General features: G+C 35.1%; 3 protein-coding genes across 3 annotated transcripts; 2 read left to right on the forward strand and 1 right to left on the reverse strand.

The window, feature by feature from the left end:
* Window positions 1-1,089: 1,089 nt before the first annotated feature.
* On the reverse strand, window positions 1,090-8,971 carry LOC130813767 (aldehyde dehydrogenase family 7 member B4). The gene is made up of 16 exons (XM_057679630.1): window positions 8,813-8,971; window positions 8,594-8,727; window positions 7,661-7,747; window positions 7,410-7,541; window positions 6,937-7,009; window positions 6,513-6,535; window positions 6,335-6,398; window positions 6,127-6,172; window positions 3,954-4,134; window positions 2,866-3,042; window positions 2,609-2,773; window positions 1,989-2,129; window positions 1,773-1,870; window positions 1,493-1,642; window positions 1,328-1,397; window positions 1,090-1,255 (listed from the first exon to the last, which is right to left on the reverse strand). Exons 2-15 carry the CDS (start codon window positions 8,723-8,725, stop codon window positions 1,343-1,345), a joined length of 1,524 nt encoding a protein of 507 aa, XP_057535613.1. The 5' UTR covers window positions 8,726-8,727; window positions 8,813-8,971; the 3' UTR covers window positions 1,090-1,255; window positions 1,328-1,342.
* A 6,290-nt stretch (window positions 8,972-15,261) lies between these two features.
* On the forward strand, window positions 15,262-18,930 carry LOC130813570 (uncharacterized). Its single transcript, XM_057679406.1, has 6 exons — window positions 15,262-15,395; window positions 15,451-15,656; window positions 16,820-16,892; window positions 17,107-17,284; window positions 18,285-18,368; window positions 18,871-18,930. Exons 1-6 carry the CDS (start codon window positions 15,262-15,264, stop codon window positions 18,928-18,930), a joined length of 735 nt encoding a protein of 244 aa, XP_057535389.1.
* A 428-nt stretch (window positions 18,931-19,358) lies between these two features.
* LOC130813768 (cation/calcium exchanger 4) lies at window positions 19,359-22,143 on the forward strand. Its single transcript, XM_057679632.1, has one exon. It carries the CDS (start codon window positions 19,773-19,775, stop codon window positions 21,714-21,716), a length of 1,944 nt encoding a protein of 647 aa, XP_057535615.1. The 5' UTR covers window positions 19,359-19,772; the 3' UTR covers window positions 21,717-22,143.
* The last annotated feature ends 472 nt before the right edge of the window (window positions 22,144-22,615 follow it).

Below are 22,615 nucleotides of genomic sequence, written 5' to 3' on the forward strand. Positions count from 1 at the left end.
CTTAAATATTTTAGCATAATTATTTGTCATATTTATTCTTGTATGTTGTATAGTGTAGAATACAAATATTAAATAAGTTAGATTCCATTCCTAAACTATACAAGATATGAAAATAATTGTATAAGAATGGTTGAAAATTGTATAACACTTTAAATTGTTACTTGAAGTATATGTTTAAAAAAAATTTCAAGGAAATAAAATAAATTTGTTTTGAACTCAAATCCAGACCGTAGACCCATTACTTGTCAATGTCACTGATAATAACATTTTCCATTGTATATGTCGCTATCGGTTACAAGTATTTAAGAGCGAGGTAACTTTATCTTTTGAAATGATAGTTTTAAGCTATAATAGTGACCACTACAGGTATAAATACATCACATGGAAAAAGCTATAATTACATAATATAGTAAAAATTAGTAATAACCATCTTAAAGAACATCACTTCGAAAATCATTCGAGAGTGAAGCCACTGTTCAAGAAAAACGAACAGTTCTTTAAGGTATGTGAAACCTAGGGAATTGTCCAAATACTCGAGCTATGGTTATTCCAACAAGATGGAGTTGCAGTAGTACATTTGGCCGTTTAAGCAAGTATGCCTTGTCAACAAAAACAAAATGACTGCTAATTAGCAAGTCGACTAGTGGAGTGTTTCTCGGAGACACGTTCTAATGCGCTCTAACGATGCCAATGTAGTAGGTACTGAATCGTCTTTGGAAGCACCGTTAGCATTTAGCTCCACCCACTCATTAGGAGCGGGTTTCAGCGAGTGAGTATCTCCCTTTTTCCCCCTTGGAACTGAAACTTCTCTATCGAAATTGTTTCGCCATTTCTATATTCAAGTCAATGCAAAAACAATGGGCCAACTTTCACTAGATAAGAACAATCAGAACTATTCAAGGAGGAGATTGCATTCATTTCTTGTTTCCCTACTCGTATGACGTTTAGTACTATATAAACAGGGAAAGTTGTTCTTTCGCGACTTGGCTCAAAGTACCCAAGAAAAATTATCAACAAAGATTACTGACGGGAATGATCGAATTGTCACCAGCATATAAACTAAAAGCAAATTAAAAAAATCGATCAACATAAGCCAAAAGTAGAATTTATTTATTTCATTATCATGGGCAAATCCAGTTATATGAGGGTTTTTAAGAAACAAGAATATCAGCTTTAACAGACTCCCCTCTTCCCTTGTGTGGCGCTCTCGAACAAGCCATCTTTACAAGTTTAAGTTCAGAGAACATATGCAGTCCTGTAAAGCGGAAAACAAATTTTCAGAAGGAACATCACCCAACTACTAGTACATTACATGTAAGATTTTTACCTCAGAGAGATAATCTTAACCAAAGTTGATTCCCTGTGCAAGCGGTAATTCATTCCCGTAATTAATCGTACTGCAGTTAAGTTCAAATCAGATTGGACACGTCTTCACAAGGATCAACCAAAAAAATCTGAACAAGTAAAGCAAAAAAACTAATCGGTAATATACCATGTTGCACGTCTCATGTATTGCTTCCAGGAATCACTTCCTGCTTCCCTGCCACCTCCAGTTGCCTTTTCACCCCCGAAAGCACCTCCGATTTCAGCACCATTTGTTGGTATATTCACGTTCACAATCCCACAGTCGCTTCCCAAGGGCCTGCAGTAACTCAAAATTGTAATTTGACGTAATCCACGATTAGTATCATATTATATGTGGGCTTTAAGATTCGTTCTTTCATTACGATTGGATAATATCATGTTCAACAAAAGAAAATAATTGCACCAACCCAATCCATCTGAAGATAGCTTCAGGTCTCTTGGTAAAGATAGAACTACTTAAACCCTGGGGCACAGAGTTATTTATTGCGATTGCTTCTTGAAGAGTCTGTGTACACAAATAAGCGTTCATCAAGTGATAAACATGATCAGAGAATATATAAACTGATGTCAGTTCAACAAAGTTGATTACGCGCAGATAAGCAATGAGACACTGAAACATGTACCTTGAACTTCATGACATACAGTACAGGGGCAAAGAGCTCTTCTTTTACCACATCGGCGTCGGGAGAAATCTCAACAATAGTTGGCTGAACAAAGTTTCCTTCAGATTCTATAGCAGCACCTCCAGTCAAAATTTTGCCTCCCTGCTAGGGTGAAAATTCATATCATGATGACATAGCCAAAAGTGACGGGAAGCTTGATAAACACAAAGGTATTGAGGATTCTACATAAAATCCCACTACTAAACTAGACAACAGAGAAGTCGAGAACCAACTGGCCTTCATGAAAAAAAAATTAGTAAAGCAACGGCGGATCTTGAACAGTTTTTATGGAAGGCCACTTAAATTAAAACCAAATGATTAAAACATAATTAGGGTGCCGAGTGAAAATTTAAATCAATTAAAAATTAATTTTTTTGGGGGGTGGAGAGTGAGCCCTGGCCGGTCAAAGCCAAGGTCCACCAAGTAGCCAAGCATTACTGAATATATTATCACAAATGATTTTGTGCTTCTGTCAAAATACCATGCAAAAGCACTCACATAAATAGAGGTTACTGAAGTTGCTAGTTGGGCTAAAAGTTATCATAAAAAGTGAAAGTCAAACAAGATTAGAAAGTTCAAACCTGGAGTTTTATGGCCTTGATTCCCTTAACAAAATTGTCTCTTGAAGTTTTAGTATGCAAAGGCCCAAGTAAGGTACCATTCTCAAGAGGATCCCCTATCTTCACTTGTTTGTAGGCACCAAGCAGTTGCTCAAGCACCTTCTCATATATGCTTTCATGAAGCAGCTAAACAAATAGGAGGAAAAAAAGGAAAACATAAGAGCTTGAGTGGGCCCCTTGACGGGAATTTCGCATTCAAGTAAATGTTATGTCATTACCAGCCTACGGCAGGTTGTACAGCGCTGACCAGCAGTACCAACAGCTGCAAATAGAACAGCACGGACAGCCAGATTAATATCAGCATCATCCATAACAATTATGGCGTTGTTTCCACTTAATTCTAGTAAGCACTTTCCAAATCGTTGATTCACAATTTGTTGAACCATCATTCCGACCTATCAAAAAAATGCAGCAGAAGTGATATCAGGATCTTGATTTGGGTTTGACAAAAAAAACCTAAAAAGCATTTACGACCTGAATTATGTTTGACGATGGAATATATTGCATAAATTTATGGAAAGACTCAAATAACAACATTATAACCAACGATATCAAAGATTTCTGCAGAGAAATATTGCCAATGCAGTTAAAAAGATGAAGTCAAACTATATTCTCAAATTAATTGTCCATCATACCAAAAGCAAAATTCGAAATGATTTCTAAATTCTGTGAATTGTTAACACCATGGGTTCTCAAAACCTCAAGCATGCATTTAAATGCGTGTCTCACATCGAAAACCAAATCTTATATACTAGAGAAATATAACAATCACATTATGTTACTTGGACTCGGGTACTGATGTTGGATACTGGTACGTGTCCAAGTGTCGAATACGTCTAAATAAACAACTTTGCGCATTAATGAAGTATCTAAGTGCCATACTAATGTCCGAGCATCAAGGATCGGATACGAATACGTGAAGCAAAATGAAGAGCCCGAGTAACATAGTAATCACAAGAGGCTCTAACTTAAAATATTATGTAGCACAGCTGCATTCGCCAAACTGGATGGACACTACAACAAAAAAAAATGCAATTTTGAGAAAATGGAGAACAAAACATATTTGGATGCCATCTTACATTTTGTCTCTGGGCTTTTACACAAATGTGCTAGTATCCGATCCCCAGTAGTTCCTAGGTTCAATATAGTCTACTAATTCTAAATTCTAAGGAAATGAATGATAGCATTCATGCATAGAAATCTATACTATGCAATAAATTTTAACAAGAGAGTAAACTAATCAACATTAATCAACAGTTTTATTATCAAATGCTTTAAATAAATATTAGCAAACATGGCAACCAACCTTAGAACTTCCAGTAAATGAAACAAGCTGAATGCGCGTATCTTTCGCAATTGCTTGACCAATTTCAGCCCCACCACAAAGGGAGGTAAAAATTGCACCTGGCAAATCATTCTTCTCTAAGACACCAGCTATAATCTTGGTCAATGCAATGGTGACCAAAGGAGTTGTTGGAGCACCTTTCCTGAAACAATGAATCAATAAGAGCATAGCATTAGATCTTATTTATGGGCTAAGCCATTGATTGAAGTTCACACATTACAACCCATTTAAAATTCTGTGAGACCCAGCCTTGATATACACTCATGCAACTCCAAGAGAAAAAAATGGAAAAGAAATCAGAAGAAAGAGAAAGTACAGATCTATTATACACAGAATTTATACAATCATCTAACCACAGCGAAACAACCCAGAAATATTTAAGAGATGAAGATATGGAGCAAATAAGGACAAAACATGACCTACATATTCCATCAATTGTATGGAACGAAATTCACTAGGCAATATTGGCAATTGAGAAAGAAGTCATTAGAAGTAATATTTAGTTTTGTTACTATCAAAAAAAAAATAGCTTTGTTATTTAGATTATTATTACTTTGTTATTTCTTGTTGAGAAAGCCAACCCATTTCATTTGTATATAAGGGGAGGGGAAGAAAAGGATTAGGCTTTTGTATTGACAAGAATGTGTTATACACATTATAGAGAGTTGAGCTCACTTATTAGGGTTGTTTTCCCATTCACCTAATATAATATTATAATCTTCTTCCTTAATTCTCTGCTACATTCCTGTTCATGTAACTGTTCATCCACTACCAATACCAAAAAACCACGCCCAACACCTACAAACACCCATAAACTACCATCTCACCACCAAACACCCCCGGCATTACAAACATGTTGAAATGAAAGCTTCAAAGAGGTTCAACAATGAAAAACAATATGAGAATTATCAAAAAAAGCAATGGAATGGACACAATGTGTTTTATGAGGTATCTTGGATACCTCCCCCTCAAATGTAGTTTATTAGATTGAATTCAACAATTGCAATGTAATAAACCTCCCCTTATCTTGAGAACAATCCTCTCAAGATCACAAAATACTTAAACAATAATGAACACTCTCAAGTTTCAATCAAAGTAAAGCTCTCTCTCGATATGTGTTTGCGGTGCTCTTGTTCTATGAATAATACTCCCTTTTATAGAGGAAAGTGAGTATCATTCTTAGAACCTCACAATTACTCACCATAAAGCACAGTTAACACCTACAATTAACATTACATTCAACATGGCAATAACCACACCATTAACCAAGGAATATAATATGCTAAATTAATGCACAAAATTGATCAAAAGTAGTCGTTTAGCCTTCTGATCATAGTTGCTCGAACGAGCCTTCACTAGAACAAACTACATGCTAATTCTGTTTAACTTGCTCAAACGAGCCAAGTGCCACTCGAACGAGCACTTGGTCTAGCCACCTACTGTCTTGCTTTTCTTCTTGCCTCAAACATGCACCACACATTCCCATGCCTTGCCTTGTTCAATGATTGGTTCCACCCTTTAGTGAAGCCTCATTTGCCTCAAATTAAGCACCTCATCAATCGTTCCAAACCTTAATTCACTTACATACGACACATCCTCATCATTCCTCTCCAAAATACAAGCTAAATACAAGCTAAGGCATGTTCAATTAAGTGGCTAAATTCATCATCATTATTAAGTGTTTTGGCACTTGTATTAACACATGTTATTTACATTGTGCACAAGGTAATAGAGGTAGCTACTTATATCGCATCCAACAATTCTAAAGCAACAGATCTACAAAAAGGAAAGAAAGAAAGAGAACAGTACGGACATCTTGACACAAAATCAAAAAATACATTTTTGTAACACAATGTCAATTGTCAAGCCTAGAGTTCAAAAGATTGTCTGTAGATGCATGTAATCCACTTTCAAAATTCCTGTTTTGCAAAATTGACGATGCTACGGTCATCAAAGGAAAAACGAAGCATTCAAATCATAAGATCTCATACGTTTCATGCTTGACCACTAGCCATGACAAACACTTGATTCTAGCAAAGAAAACGATTTACACCAGAGGTATAAATATGCCAAGAGAAGCATTTTGAACAACCAAAAAGGATACCATAAAGATAGAGTTCCTGATAAAACTTACCAGACAACACAATTGCCACATACAAGTGCAATGCATGCATTCCAACCTACAGAATCATGTAAGTTAACGTTTAAGATTACACCCAAATTATGGATTTGACATGAAATGAAACCATAATTTTAACTTAAAAAGAAGAAATTGTGATATGTTGTGGCCTTTATAGCATGAAGATAGGTTTCTTCTATTTCACCATAAAGAGAAGTCTTACCGAGAACAGCAGAGGGAAAATTGAATGCTGTGATCACACCAACTATCCCAAGAGGATTCCAGACCTATTCAGTAAATTTATTACTAAAAATTTTTGAAACAAAACTATATCATGATTAAGAAGAAGAAAAGATGCTGTGTGTCTTTATTCAAACAAATAAAATAGATGTGCAAAATACCTCCAGCATTGCATGATTTGGGCCTGTTAAACAGCGTAACATAACATGAGTTAGAAAAGGAAGACAGCCTTTAATTTTTTCTATCACAATAGACTATGGTTTTTTGTAGTAACAAAGGATATATAGTTCTTACTTTTAAATTAAAACGGGCACTAGTAAAAGGGTTTATTAAATCATGTGCACTTTTTATTTATGTTTCCGGTCAAGTATCAATTGGAAACCATTGATATTACAAGATTAAGGTTGCATAAACCTTCACCACCCAAAATCTGCCTAGGAAAGGAACATTTATGCATTGGGGTATTGAAAGGTTCTTGTAAATGGAGTTGGAGCTTACAACAATCTAGAAAGCTTGCTTTCAAACAGCAAGACATCCACCACAGGCATTGCTACTTATTAAAATTAGCTTGGACATTAAACTTACGTTCTGAAGGAATAATTGAGCCATTTAGTTGCCGGCTTAACCCCACCGCAAAATCACACATATCAATGATTTCCTGCATGTGGTCATGATTGAGCAATTAGCAAAAGTATACATGACCAAAAAAACATGTCTTTACAATCTCCAGTCTCCAACCCTCATGAATATAAGGAAACTACCGAGTATGAAAGCCAAAGTTTTTTAATAAGGGTAAGAAAGCTAAAGTTTAACTTCATTAAAGCAGCACATCTTAACATGATTCCAATTACTTGACAAAAGTTGATAATTTATACATGTCCAATCACAAACTAGATTAGCATTTTTACTATGTCAAATAAGCAAGAGGCTTGAAGTGTGTGTGGACAAAACTTTACATAATTCTTGTTACTTGACCATGGGTTGCCGAAATTCTTTACTTCATATATATTATCAACTTAAAGAACATTAAAAAGCCTAACCACATTGAAAATGTATACCTGAACTTCCCCTATCCCTTCAGCCAATATCTTTCCCATTTCAAGCGACACCAACCGTCCGAGGTGTTGTAGTTTAGCTCTCAAAGCATCCCCAATCTGTCTAACAATTTCACCTCTTTTTGGCGCAGGCATCTAAGATGATAAATAGAAAAAATTCAAAATACTTAGCAAATATTATTTCGGAATTCTACTGCATAAATCGTAGTACAAATGAATCTAGTAAGAAAAAAAATAAAGAATAAATAAACAACCTGCATCCATATCTTTGAAGCTTCTTCACAAGCTTTCAGTCCTTCCTCATAATCTTCCAAAGAACCCTCCACAACTTCAGCAATTGGCTGAACCAAAAACGAAAAAAAACACAAAACGAGCAATTAGACATTCTCATTACCATCATTCAACTCTACCCAGTAATCATCAAATGAGAACATACAGACTCCCGAGTCCCGAGTCCCGAAAAACCCATATACCTCCCCTACTACTTAACTGCAAAGGGCAAATTTTGACCATTAATACATCAATGTGACAATATGTAACCGATAATCATGTGACACAGAGAATCATGGGTTAGGGTTGAAAGCTTTCAGTTCTACCCTTGTGACAGGTTCCTATTCTCACCCCATTAGAGGAAGATAAATTTTACACCCATTTTGCTCTTTGAAAAAAATAATCAAGTGAAACAAATACAATAGATTACTCTTCCAAGTTTCACTGTAAATCCATTATCAAAAATAATGGTCAAATTAAACAAAAAATCGCAACATTTACTAAACAGAATATTCAGTGTGTACTCTCTCAATCATTTACTTCCACTAATGCCCCACACATCCCATCAACAACAATTATATTTGGAATTTAAGTATAATTCTTACAATGAGGACAAAACCTAAACTTTAAGGAGCAAATATTATTTATAAAATAGCAGAAATCCATGAAAAATTAGTACCCACTTAGATAAAACTGAAATACTGATTGATGGACAAAACCTAAACCATCAATGATGAACAAGTAACTCCAACTTCAGGATCATCACACAAACAATAATTTAAAAATTACTCAGATAACAAATCCATTACAATTCAGATTAAACCACTTTGATCAATTAAAAAAACTCTTTCAATCAATAATCAATCAAAAATATCAATCAATAACAAAATTCCAGAAATGGGTTATTTACTTTATACCTTATTGGTAGCCGGATTGATGGTAGAGATGACAGGACCGTTAGCCTTCCATTTTCCACTCACATAACATCCAACATTACGCGAGCAAATATCAATCTCATTCAGAAATTCATACTCCTTCTCAAAACCCATTTCTGCATGCACCAATTAAGAAAAGATTGAACATGAAATTAGTAATCAAGTAGAAATCCCAAATAACAAAGAGTATGAATTGCTTACGTTTGTCTCTTTTTCTCTTTTTCCTTTGTTGTAAGAAATCGGAAAAGGTGCTTTCTCGTGATTGTGAGAGATGTGAACTATGGAGTTGTTTTGCGGTAAATATAGTACTTCCGTTCCCTTCACTCGCTCCCTTTTCTAACGAAGTTGAACAAGAATCTCCACTGAATAAAATAAAATTTTAAGATAATAGATTAAGTATATTATCTTGATAATAAATCTGATAAAGGAAAATGAAAACTGTAAACATTAAAAATATGGAGACCATATAAAAAATATAAAAAAGTTAAAATAAAGTTGGTGGAAATATGTGAAGAGTATAAATATTATTAAAATATTAAAATGAGGAGAAATAAAGTTATATTGTCCAAATTTTGTGATATGAATAGAAAAATAATTATGGAAACAACAAATGGAACACCTAAAATAGCAAATGAAAACTTCTTTAAGGAACGGAGAAAATACTTATTTGGTACGAATATTATCCCTAAACAATAACAAAGGTGTAACGGTAAACAACATATTAAGTAGAAATAAAGTAGGGATATATATGATAAATTTTTATGACATATATAATAATATAACAAGTATTATGAACAGATAAAACAATAACGTATAGAAGTATAATGGAATGGAGGAAGTATCTTATTATGACTCTGCTCAATTTGATTATCGCTTAGTTCTCTTTTTATCTCGACGCCCATGATCAAATAAAAAATACTCTTTTTGTTCATATTTAATGTTCAGAAATATTTACGACATTTAAATGATGAAAATATTATTTAGTTGCATGATGAAGTTGATCAAGAGAAGTGGAACCATAACATAAGTATTAAAAATATAGGAATATAAAATAAAGTTAGTGTACAAATTTAGGGACCATGAACATCAAAAATGTAAATTTAAAGATGATATAAAACATGTGGAGATTACCGTTACAAAACATTAAAATTGAGATACTAAAAATATAATATAAATAAAAAACTATTTTAATAAATAATAAATAAAATTGTTTAAAATAAAAAATAACATAAGTAGGCTAGTTAGAGGGTACCGTATCACATTAAAATTGTGCACCAAGGATAGTGATTTTTAAATACTAGAGATTGAGACAATGACTATAGTCTTACATAAGTGATAAGCCAGATGCTTTGCACTTATCCTTTGCAATTCTTGAGCTCTTCATGTTTCGTAACGTGCATTACATGAGAACAACGTCCTGGCCTCTTGGGTTGTTTCCATTTTGGTATCAAGTGACCGTTTTTTCATGATATGGGTCCATATAAGCAACTCATTTAGAGTATTTAAAAAGCTAAATAAAGCAAATTGATATGTATCCGAATACGAAACTATGTCTTTTATTATTTTAATTAGGAAAAATTGTCTAGAATAATCTTATATATTGTCCATCTGCTGTGAATAATCATTACTATAGATTATTTTAAAATAATCCAACCTTTGTATATTATTTGCTGACAGCACTCCTTTTCATGTTTCAACCGGCTAATATAGGTACTTACTAACCGTTACGCTCACTTCTTCTTCCCTCTTATGCTTCTTCGTTGGTTTTACCATACTCCTCTTTGGTGGTAGGTATCTATAATAGCCGGTTAAAATATAAAAATGGGTGCTATCAGCAAATAATATACAAAGATTGAATTATTTAAAAATAATCAATAGTATGAATTACTCACATCAGATGAATGATAAATGAAATTATTCTAGATAATTTTTCTTTTAATTAAATAATGGATGAGCCTAGGCATGGTCACGGGGCGGGTTACCCGGAACCGAACCGGTCCCGAACCGCTTGGAACCGGATCCGGAACCGGAACCGTTTGCGACAGGTTCCGAACCGCCCCGAACCGCGAAACCGTGAAACCGCCGGAAAAAACCATCGTGAACCGGGTAAAAAACCCGCGGTTTGGAACCGGAACCTGTCCGGGAAAACCGGTCCAACGGTTCCATGGAACCGGTTCTGGAACCGGAACCGATCCGGTTGAACCGGCTCAACGGTTCCGTGGAACCGGAACCGGGACCGGTCCGGTTGAACCGGCCCACCGGTTCCATGGAACCGGTTCGCCAAAATATGACCGTTTGTTACCGTTAACTAGCCGTTGCATTCTCCTCTATATATACTCATCACTTTCAATCATTTTCATTCACAACTCATCTCTTCTCCTACTCTCTCTACTTAATTCTTTAATTACGCAATTATTCTCTTAATTACATAATTAGTCTTTTAATTATTTCTTAATTTAGTTAGTTACATAATTAATTATTTATTTATTTCTTAATTCTATATTTCTATTATTATTTCAATATTATCAATCATGTCTTCATTTTTGAAAAAAGCCACAAAAAAAGTTACTAAAGTGGCAAAATCATTGGGAGGTTCCAGTTCGTCCAAAAGAAAGGCCACTTCTACTCCGTCGGTATCAACAACACCTTCCATTAGTAATTATAATTATGAACATAATTATCCGGAAGGGTACGACCCGGAGTTACATAATTATGCAGAAGAAATGGAAAGAGAAATACAAATTGATGAAGAAGAAGAACAAGAAGAGGAACCAACGACCCCAATTGGGATAAATATATCTCGACAGTCATCAACAAGATCACATGAAGAACAAGGAGAACAACAACAACAAAGACAAGCTCGTGGTAAACGAGTCAATTTCCAAACTATCGGTTAGTTTTATAATTTTATTCTTCAAATTAATTAAACTTTAAATTATTTATTTATTTAATTATAGTTTTATAATTTTAAATTATTTATTTAGATGAAGATGAACCAGTAAGACAACCTTTTCCGGCAATGCCACCTCCTAGTGGTAGAGCTGTTTCACATGTGTGGTCGTATTTCACAAAAGAACCAACCGAGAATCCAGATATTTTTTTATGCATTTGTCAAATTTGTGAAAGTCAAGGAGTAAAGCCCTTAGTTTCATATAGTTTCGCCAGAGGTAAATACTTTTTAAGTTTTTTATACATACTAACATACATAATACATTGATACATTATATATTCATATTTTATAAACATTTATTTATTGTGTTTTGTGAATACGTGTTAGGTGGTGGTACGGGATCTTTTAACAAACATTTGGCAAAGAAGCATGGAATCACAAAAGAAACTCATGCAGCAAGCGGGAGCGGGACCACAAGTGGAAGCCGACAGACACAATGGGACATTCCCATCACAGGTATGCCTTTTAGATACAATCGTAATGACATGATTGATGAATTTTCTAGGTATGTAACTTGTGATGAATTGCCTTTTAACCACGGTGAAAGTAGGGCATACGAGCGTCTCAATAGAAAAACTTTGCAACCACAATATAGAGCAATCCCTAGGAGCACTCTTAAAAGACGCACAATTAAATTATACGAATCAATGCGCTATGAATTAGTTGAAATGTTTAAATCGTTTAATGGTAGGGTTAGCATAACAACTGACATTTGGTCTGCTCCCCCACATTTAGAACCTTATATGTGTGTAACAGCACACTGGATAGATCGAAATTGGATTATGCAAAAAAGAATAATTGCTTTTGAGACAATGCCAGAAAGACATACCGGTGAAAACATAAAATATAGATTAGTAGAGATATGTAGAGAATGGAACTTATTAGATAAAATATTTTGTTGTTCAACTGATAATGCAACCGCGAACATTAAATGTATAGAACTTTTGTTTAACGAACCTGCTTTTAGTTTAATCCTTGGGGGTAGCTTATTACACATACGTTGTTGTGCGCATATAATTAACTTATCTTGCCAAGCAGGCATAAAACAATTAAGTGATTTATTAGAACCAATTAGGGATATAGTGAAATGGCTTAGGATCGGAAAAATAAAAAGACGATATAAACAATTATGTGACCAATACCAACTTAAAAAAGTGTATTGGTCATTAGATACTCCTACACGTTGGGGCTCAACCAACGATTTATTAAGAAAGGCGATTGCTTATCGTCCAGTAATAACACAACTATATAGTGAGTGTACAGATAGTTTCATAGCTGATGACACTTGGGAATTAGCTATAGATGTACATAACATATTAGAAGCGTATGACCACGCGACTAAGATTTTTTCTTATGTTTATGAACCGAACGTTCACTTAGTAATAAGTGAATGTATTACTATTTTTTATCATCTCCTTAAATATACACATGAAGATACTAACCCAAAATTGAGGCTGATTCTTGCAGATATGATGGAAAAATGGCAAGCATATTTTACCGATTTTCCTTATATTTATGGAATCGCAACCATTTTGGACCCACGTTTTAAAACTGAGGTCCTTACTAAAGTAATAGGATTTTATTATCAATCGTTAGATCGCTCGTCTACTGATGTACATAATTATGTAGGAACATGTAAAAAATATTTAGCAGAACTCTATGATTTTTACGCTAGTGTATATAACCCGAAACGCGATATGTCTAGGCGTGCTAGCGTTTCGGCACGTCCCTCTTACTATAATTCGGTAATATCTAACATAATGACTCAAGATGATAGTTTTCTAGGATCATCTTCTTCTTCCTCGACCTCATATTTAGAACTAGATAGTTATCTTAAACACCACTTTGAAATAGACCAAAGTATCTATGATATTTTGGAGTGGTGGAAAGAAAAATCTGTTAAATTTCCCATTTTATCGAGAATTGCAAAGGATATTCTTGCAATTCCCGCGTCAACAATTGCGTCGGAGTCTGCTTTTAGTGCAGGTAGAAGAGTTTTGGACGAAAAACGATCTCGTCTTGCTCCACATAGTATTCAAATATGTGTTTGCAAGAAAGATTGGGATCAAGCGGAGATTCGAACACAAGGACTAAGGAATGATGATGATCAAGACGACGATGATGATCCATGGATGATGATGGATACATCTGCATCATCGTCAGGAGGAGAGTCAGCGGAAGCATCTAATCAACCACATGATGACGACGAAGACGAATAGGATCAATCCGACAAACGACAACGATAAATCAACATTCAACAACTATAAATAAAAGGTATGACAAAGAACTACGTGGGCTTTGATTCCTTCGGGATACGTAGGCAGCTTAGTATTCATTTGGGTACTAGGTTCAAGTCCATTTTCTCCCTCTTTTTTTATTAATCATCTTTATCGACATTATCATTGATTCGTTTCTTATTAATTTATTTTTTTCATTCTTTTTAGTAAATATTTCAATAACGATGACAACTTGACGTGCAATGAATTTCGCTAATAGTCAAGTAATCATCAAAGGTACGTCCGCGATATTATAGTATTTTTTATTATATAAATATTTAAAGAAAAAATAAAAATGGAACCGATGGTCCGACCCGCCCGTCCCATGAGTTGGAACTGCCGGAACCGCCTCATGAACCGCCAAGGAACCGTTTGGAACCGCCCGGAACCGGAACCGGAACCGGAACCGTTCGCGACAGGTTCCAAATGGAACCGGAACCGGGTGGAACCGGAACCGGATGGAACCGGAACGGAACCGGACCAACCCGGACCGTGGCCATGCCTTCATGAGCCTATACTAAGCGGTTTCATTGTTAAACTATCTTAGCAAAGAATTCGTCTTTTGGGTATACCTATTGAGAGAAGTTCTTGTATGGACGTGTTGTATATTGAAAAAGTGTGCATCAATCATTGGGGACTATAAATTGATTAGTGTAAGTTAGTGGATTCGAGACAATAAAAATATTTTTTTCACTTCTTGTTTTACTTTTGTAAATATTAATTATTAATATATTAGAGTATTATGTTTCAAAGGAAAAATATGTTTTTTTATAGAGAATTATAAGAAATATATGTGGAAGAAACGCAAAGAAAGTTAAAGAAAATATTACATAGTAGTATTATAGTTTGGCGAAATGTGATTGATAATAATTTTCTATTTTTTTTCAACATGGTATCAACAAGTTTATAATTTAACAAATTTTGTAGCAAAATCCGTTAAAAAACATTCAATTTTTGTTAACTTTAATATTTTTTACGTTTTCCTTTTTTGTGTTTAATGATATTAGTTTTATTTTTAAAAATGATTTTTTTTCAGAACAGAGAGAGAAGATGAGCAAGCTTTAGAAAGCCATTAATCCAAGATTCGGGAGACATCGATTAACAAGCTTCAGAATTTCAGGGAAGGAAAAAGGGGTTTAGGGAAGATGAATAATGTGGGGTGTTGAAGGAAATTATCAAATTTTTATAAGAAAATTGATATCATTGAACACAAACAAGGAAAATATAAAATTATATTAAAGTTAATGGAAGTTGGATGTTTTTTAATGTATTTTGCTACGTACTCACCCAACCAATCTATTTTATTGTTCTTGTTTACTTTTTTACAATTTTAAAGTAAATTTTGAGTCTTAATATTTCTATATACACATCATAAAATATTACAAACAATATAATATATAAGTCATTTTATTTTTACAGTCACTATGGAAGAGATTTCTAAATCTTTTTGGAAGGCGATACCGTGGTGCATGTTATTCGCTGACGATATCGTGTTAGTAACAGAAACTAAAGAGGAGTTTAGGAAGAAATCTGTAAGAGTGGAGGGAAGTCATAGAAAGTAACGGAATGCGCATAAGTCGTACGAAGACTGAATATTTATGATGCGACTTTAGTGGGACATTGTCGGTTGGAGAGCCAGAGGTGTCCATTAGGGAAGAAGTTGTTACAAGTACAACCAAGTACAAGTATCTGGGATCGATTATTCAGAGTAATGGGGAGATTAACGGAGATGTTACTCACCGTATACAAGCGGGTTGGCTCAAGTGGCAAACAGCCACCGGAGTGTTGTGCGATAAGAAGTTTCCAAGTAGATTAAAAGGTAAATTTTAACACCCTTAAATTTCCTACCCCTTAAATGAAACCAAAATCGTAAAGGACAGGAGGAAATTCAGGTGTTACATAACACGAAAAGAAAAAAAAAAGAAAAAGAATAAGAATATACGTATACGTTAAAGATTAGCTTTAAAAAGGTGAGTAAATTTCGGCAGCATCTCTACTAAAAATCGAACATGTGGTACAGCAATTAGCACAATAAAAACATTAAACTAATCTAAGACATCATTGCCTTTAAAATCTCACACCACGACGGAATAATTCATCGCCGGCTTCTCAAATCAACATGCCAAGCATGGATTGTGGTTCCAGTGTCAATGCTTACGTTTTGAAATGACTTAACTCTTTAAAACCATACAAAGTTATAAACTACGCAGCGGAAATACAAAAATACGAAGGAGGCCTCATAACTTAATGTATACAACCAAAATTTACAAAAGATAAACAAGCGCTACAAAATCAAAAGATAACGGTATGACACAGGTTATGCTTCGCCCTCATCACTTTCCTCCAATGCAATGCAATGATGCAAAAGAAGCTCCAATACCTGCTACGCCTGTCTATGATCCTCCTACTGCTCGACATCAGACCAAAGGTCAATGTGTCATAGCAGGACAATTATAGAAAGTCATCAAACAATCAAACATAAACACAAACAAGTACACGTTAGTAACTAGCATCAAATATAATAAGGTCAACTACTAGATAACATTATGTTATACACAACATAAGATGATTTCATAAGACACAAGCACAAACAGTAAACAGTAACCGTTTATCGTCCACGTATACTTCTTAATCTCATTACGTCACTTCCAACCCGAACCATGTGCTCTTGGATAGAATGCAGGTCTTCACACTCCTCTTCTCAAAACATAAACTCTTGTAAAACACGCATAGTATCAACTCAATCAAGGCATTAACAGAGTACCTAACACATGACCTTATAGAGCTTGTCTATCTTGAAGTAAGTGTGATCATAGTCTATCTTTGGGACTGGTAACTCTGTAACTTAACTTAAGCGCACTTCTCACTAGCATAAACTACTCTATCATTGAATAAATTTTCTATCAATGAGTAAACGTTCTATCAATGTGTAAGCTTTCTATGAATGAATAAACTTTCTATCAATCAGTAACATTTTATCAGTGAATCTTTTCTCCACTTCATGGCATAGTGACAAGGCCAAGGGCATTATCGGTCATCCGACGCCCATGGCAAAGTATGAGCTCATACTCCCTCCACCTGACCCTCTTGGATCCTAACTTCGAAAAAAAATTAACATACTGGGGTACCAATTCAGTGAAGAGGCCATCATATATGAAAAAAATTTAAACTAATTCAAAATAATTAATATAGCTATAAAATCTTCAAAAGTTATTATAAGAATAAATAACGATGTTATAAAATGATGGGGTGTTACATAAATTCTACAGAGTGGCAATCTGGCCGGCTTTGTTGTACGGAATAGAATGTTGGCCTATAAAGAAGACTTTTGAACATAGGATGAAAGTTACAGAAATGCGTATGCTGAGGTGGATGTGTGGTCACACATTGATGAATCGAATTAAGAACCATGAGTTTAGAGAGAGGCTAGGGGTTGACCTTATTTCGGTAAAGATGCGCGAAAATAGATTGAGATGATTTGGACATATGCGTAGAAAGACTTTTGACGCCCCTGTGAGGAGGATAGAAAGCATCATAGTAGAGGGTAAGAAAAGCCGAGAGAGACCTAGGAAAATATGGGAGGAGCAAATAAAAGTAGATTTGCGTGAGTTATACCTCTCTAAGGATTTGACCAAGGATAGGTTTAGTTGGAGACGCCTCATTCGTGTTTCGGACTACTAATCCCTTGCACTTGTCTGTTGGTGTTCTTGTTTACTGGCTTTTTCTCGTTTGTTTTCTTTTTATTATTATTATTATTATTATTATTATTATTATTATTATGCAGGTTTGCCTAGGTGGCTTCAACTTCACTCAACTCTTTTCGTTGCAGGAACTTTTTTGTTTTCCCTCGAGTTGAGGGACTCTTTGGCCGCACTCTCCTTTTTGGTATGAGTTGCCGCCGTCCTTCCCTCCCTAGACCCTGGTTATGGTTTTTCTACGGGCGGATACACTGGGTATGATGATGATGATGATGATATTTCTTAAAAATCTTAATCTAATTTCTCTCCCCATAATAGAATATTCTAAACGGAAAGAACATTAGGAAACGGAGGGATTAATTTGTAAAATTATAACCTTGTTGCTACCATGTGAAAAAAAAACTTAAAAATTGTGTCATTCGCGTTTTGCCAAATCACAATGCTATCATGTAGGATATTCCCATAAATTGAATGTGTGAATGATAGTTGAAAAAAGACGGTTAGTCATAGGCAAAATTAAAATTATAATAAATACTATGAGAGGGATAAAAGAAGAATATATAGCATATAATATTGGACAAAGGAATCAGTATAATATTATGGTATCATTATTATTCTTAGAATTTTAATTAGTAGTTAAATTAGTATCATTTCACAAAAGATTTCTTCTTATAATGTAGTTTTACTATTGAACTCATTTGGTATACTGGTTGGTCTAAATGCATCTTTTAAGTCATAAACTAATGTAGTATGCTATTTTAGAAGTGAACTTAAGTATGTATTGTGGAGTGCTTGAATGTGTTAAGTATGTGTTAAAACTCGTGAATGGTTTTGTAAGTGTCTGAATCAGAATAATCAAATCAGATTCCAAATATTTATTGATAAATCAAGATTAATAGCTATTGAACAAGGAAAGAGTATTACATAATAATAATAATATGGATGGTGCATTAATTATAAAGTTGAGTAAGGAGTATATTTACAAACTACAGTACATAGACCACTCAAGTGGTAAGGCTTAGAGACACCTTCTGATGAAACCATGCATTAACCCCCAAGAGAGGGAAAGGTTATCTATTGTATTTAGTGCACCGCCATGAAGCCAATGAAAAACTGTCACATCATAGGGATGTAGACTTGTAGCTGACTCTACAAAGACAGTACCTTATAACCGATGATGACACAATCAGAAGGATATCTGAGACATTTTTAGGAATATCAAATGATGAGATATAAATACCTTATTACTTCATCATTCACCAGGTATCAATTATTCAAGAACGAATTGCTCCGATGCTTTGTCTTTGTAGTTTGTATACTTTTAAATTATTTCAGATATTTTCAAACTCATGCGTTTACGTTGAAACCATGATCCATGTCGAGCATGATGATTGAAAAAGTTGGCGATGATTTATTCCGTCGTAGTAGATTATTCAAGGTTGATGTTGGGATTTTCTTATCATTAAGCTCATATTATTGAGTATGTCTATCTTTCATATCTCAGATTTTCAAAGGAAATGCCGTCAAAAGTTTTTTTTACTCACATTTTTATAGTCAAATCTTTATTCGCTGTTAGTAACAGCGAACAAAGGTTTGACCTGCTTTGACCAAGTCTGCCTTTGTTCGTTGTTATTAATAGTGAATATAGAGCTTGACTTGTTTTTGACCAAATCTCTTTTTGTTCGCTGTTACTAACACCGAACAATCCCAAACCTTAGCACAAAGATTTTTGTGCTTATTTTGAAAAATAAATTTATCTCATATCTAGTTTAAGAATTTTTTATATTAATTTGCTTATTTTGTTCGAATTTTGCTACAATTTCATCTTCATGTTTTCCACGTTACCTGCTGCTTTTCTCTCCCACATCGCGCACACAAAACAATAATTTCCATTTTCCAGGAATTTTCTAAGCCTGGCAATTTCGACAATTACAATTCACAAACAAGCTTAAAATCGCTCTTTCACGACAAAGATTTGCTTGGACTAAGCAGTTTTCGGAATCATTCTAAGAAATTTGATTTTAGGCAATCATATTTGAATTAATTGAGGAAGCTATTGTTCGTTAAAAAATTTCTTTCAAGGTAATCCTTTCCCAATTACTACCAAGAATTTCAATTTCATGCTTAGCCCTTTTTTTCATTTTTGCACTTTTAATACACTAGGGTTTCAATTCCCCCCAAATTGAAACCCTAGACACTTTCCCTTTTGTTAGATGTAGTTATTCGGAAATCAAAAAATGGCGCAACTAGGTATTTTTAATCCAAGAAGAAAATCCCAATTTCGTGGAATATTCAATGTATTATGTGCAGTGATCTTATTTTTCTTTTTCTTCAATAGAGAAGATATACTCAGAAATCCTTTACTTAGGCAAACTTCTGTGAATGATAATCGATGGTCCTTTCCTGTCAATTCTGGCAATGGTTCGACCCATGTTGAAATAATCCGTCGTAGAACAGCTGAAATAATTGATAATTCTACAAATTTTGTTAATGGGTCTGTTTTGAGTGGAGAAAGAGCAGTGTTTTGTATTGGGTTGAGAGATCATGTGGGTTTTGATTCTCATTGCGAATATTTGAAGGCACACCCGGAATGTTCTACTGGTGGTTTCTTCGATTACTTGCAGTTTTTCTACTGTAAGTGTCAAAGACTTGGTTTGCTGGGTTACGCTGTTCTAGGGATTTGGCTTGCAGCATTATTTTACCTTCTTGGTAATACTGCTGCTGATTACTTTTGTTGTTCATTAGAGAAGCTTTCGAGTATTTTGAATCTTCCGCCTACTGTTGCTGGAGTCACTCTCCTTCCGCTAGGCAATGGAGCTCCTGATGTGTTTGCAAGTATTGCTGCGTTTGTAGGGACCGGTGCTGGTGAGGTTGGGTTGAATAGTGTGTTGGGTGGGGCTGTTTTTGTGACCTGTGTTGTTGTTGGGACTGTTTCGCTTTTGGTGGCTAATAAGCAGCTTCAAATTGATCGGAGATGCTTCATAAGAGATCTTAGCTTCTTTCTTGTCACTATTATTGCACTCTTGTTGATTTTATTTGTTGGAAGGATAACTGTTGGTGTGGCTATTGCTTTTTTGATGATATATGTTCTCTATGCGTTTGTTGTTGCTGCAAATGAGTTGTTGAGAAAGGAAGCTCAGAGACTGAAACTAGATGCTGTCACTCCGTTGCTTCCTTTGAAAGGAAGTGTTTACACTCTAGGAGGTTCCGAGGATGATGCTATTTATAGTCCCTTGCTTGACTTTGAGAGTGAGAGTGATGCGCCTTGTCTCCATCCGTCCTTACCACAGTGGATGTGGGCTTCTAATGTTGCGATTTACTCGCATCAGTCTTTGAAAACGGATGGTGAAAGGCCTCCTTGGGGCTGGAATGATGAAAGACGAGAAGCTGAGAGTTATTTCTCTTCTTGCTCCAAGCTATTTTCACTCCTGGAGCTTCCATTATCTGTTCCAAGGCGATTAACCATTCCAATGGTGGAGGAGGAATCATGGTCAAAGCTGTATGCTGTTGCGAGTGCCTCATTAGCCCCTATCCTTGTTGTGATTCTATGGAGCACTCTTGAGAATCCTGGTTCTCTTAGCAAAGACTTTGTGTACATCATTGGATTGGCGCTCAGCTGCTTGCTTGGAGTCCTTGCATATCGTTACACCACTCCGGATCATCCACCACATAGATTCTTATTACCATGGGTTCTTGGAGGCTTCTTTATGAGCATTGTGTGGTTCTACATGATTGCGAGTGAACTTGTTGGTCTCTTGGTGGCACTAGGCATTATTATGGGAATCAACCCGTCAATCCTTGGATTAACTGTTTTGGCATGGGGAAACTCTATGGGAGATCTTGTTTCAGATGTTGCGCTGGCATTGAATGGTGGGGATGGAGTGCAGATTGCCTTTTCAGGGTGCTATGCCGGTCCCATGTTTAACACACTGATTGGACTTGGAATCTCATTGCTGCTTGGTGCCTGGTCTGCTAGTCCCGCTTCATATATAGTTCCAAAAGACAGTAGCTTGTTCTACACAATTAGTTTTCTGTTAGCAGGTCTGATTTGGGCAATCATAGTTTTACTCAAGAAAGACATGCGACCTAGTAAGGTGTTGGGAATCGGTCTTATATCCCTGTACCTGATTTTTCTTTCATTCAAGATCGCGAATTTCATTAGCCCTGGTGATCTACCGTAAGAAAAGAAAAGTACATTCATGTTGCCGATAAAGAGACGAACCCCAGAAGGGAAAAAGGATAACGGGAGAAGCCACGGAGATGATTGAACTGCATTGACATAAGTACCATCTTGCAGGTATGAGCTTCCGAACTATTAGCTTTACTCCTAATTATGAACTCGGATTGAGTAGCAGTGAGTTATACTTGTAAATGACAACCCCACTGTTGTATTTGATACTTAGGAGGATAGTATTTGTTTTGATTAAAGTTGGACATGGTCTCTGCTTACTCACTTGTAAGTTGTAATACTTCATTTTTTAGCCAATCCATTATTTGACTGACATGTTAATCAGATTACTCAGAATGGTAAATAAGACAAAAAAGTAAGTATATGAAACTTGTTTAAAGTCTGATTTGTGTTAGAAAATAGAAATATAATTCTTTTGAGGGGTGTGTTGTTTTCACATTGTTTGGAATATGTTATGCTCTTTTATATGCTCATTGCTTGCTATGTCAATTTTACTGCATGTTTTTGATAACTGTACGTCTGCACCTGAGACAAATGTAGTATTGACTATCGAGTATCGACTGTTACTTGAGGAACTCTGGTCTCAGGTTTATCTTGATAGAATGAAAATAAACTCCTTTCATTGGTGTTCAAGAACTGAAATTTCAGCCTTCTGAATTCTCAATCAATTTTATGTTTGTATCAGCAAAACCTATCTTTGTACACTACTTGACAATAAAGGCTCAAATTCCATTTAAGTACTAGTGGATAACTAGATGGTTAGAAAAGCAAAACATGTTTAGTTGGGAATTATGATTTGCTTGCTTATGAGGATATTAGAAAGTACTATGACAAAAGGTTGTTACTTGTTAGTCTTACCATTGCACCTTTGTAAGTACTTTGATAAACCTT

This window comes from Amaranthus tricolor, chromosome 5 (assembly GCF_026212465.1).
Source record: "Amaranthus tricolor cultivar Red isolate AtriRed21 chromosome 5, ASM2621246v1, whole genome shotgun sequence".
Taxonomy (NCBI): Eukaryota; Viridiplantae; Streptophyta; class Magnoliopsida; order Caryophyllales; family Amaranthaceae; genus Amaranthus; species Amaranthus tricolor.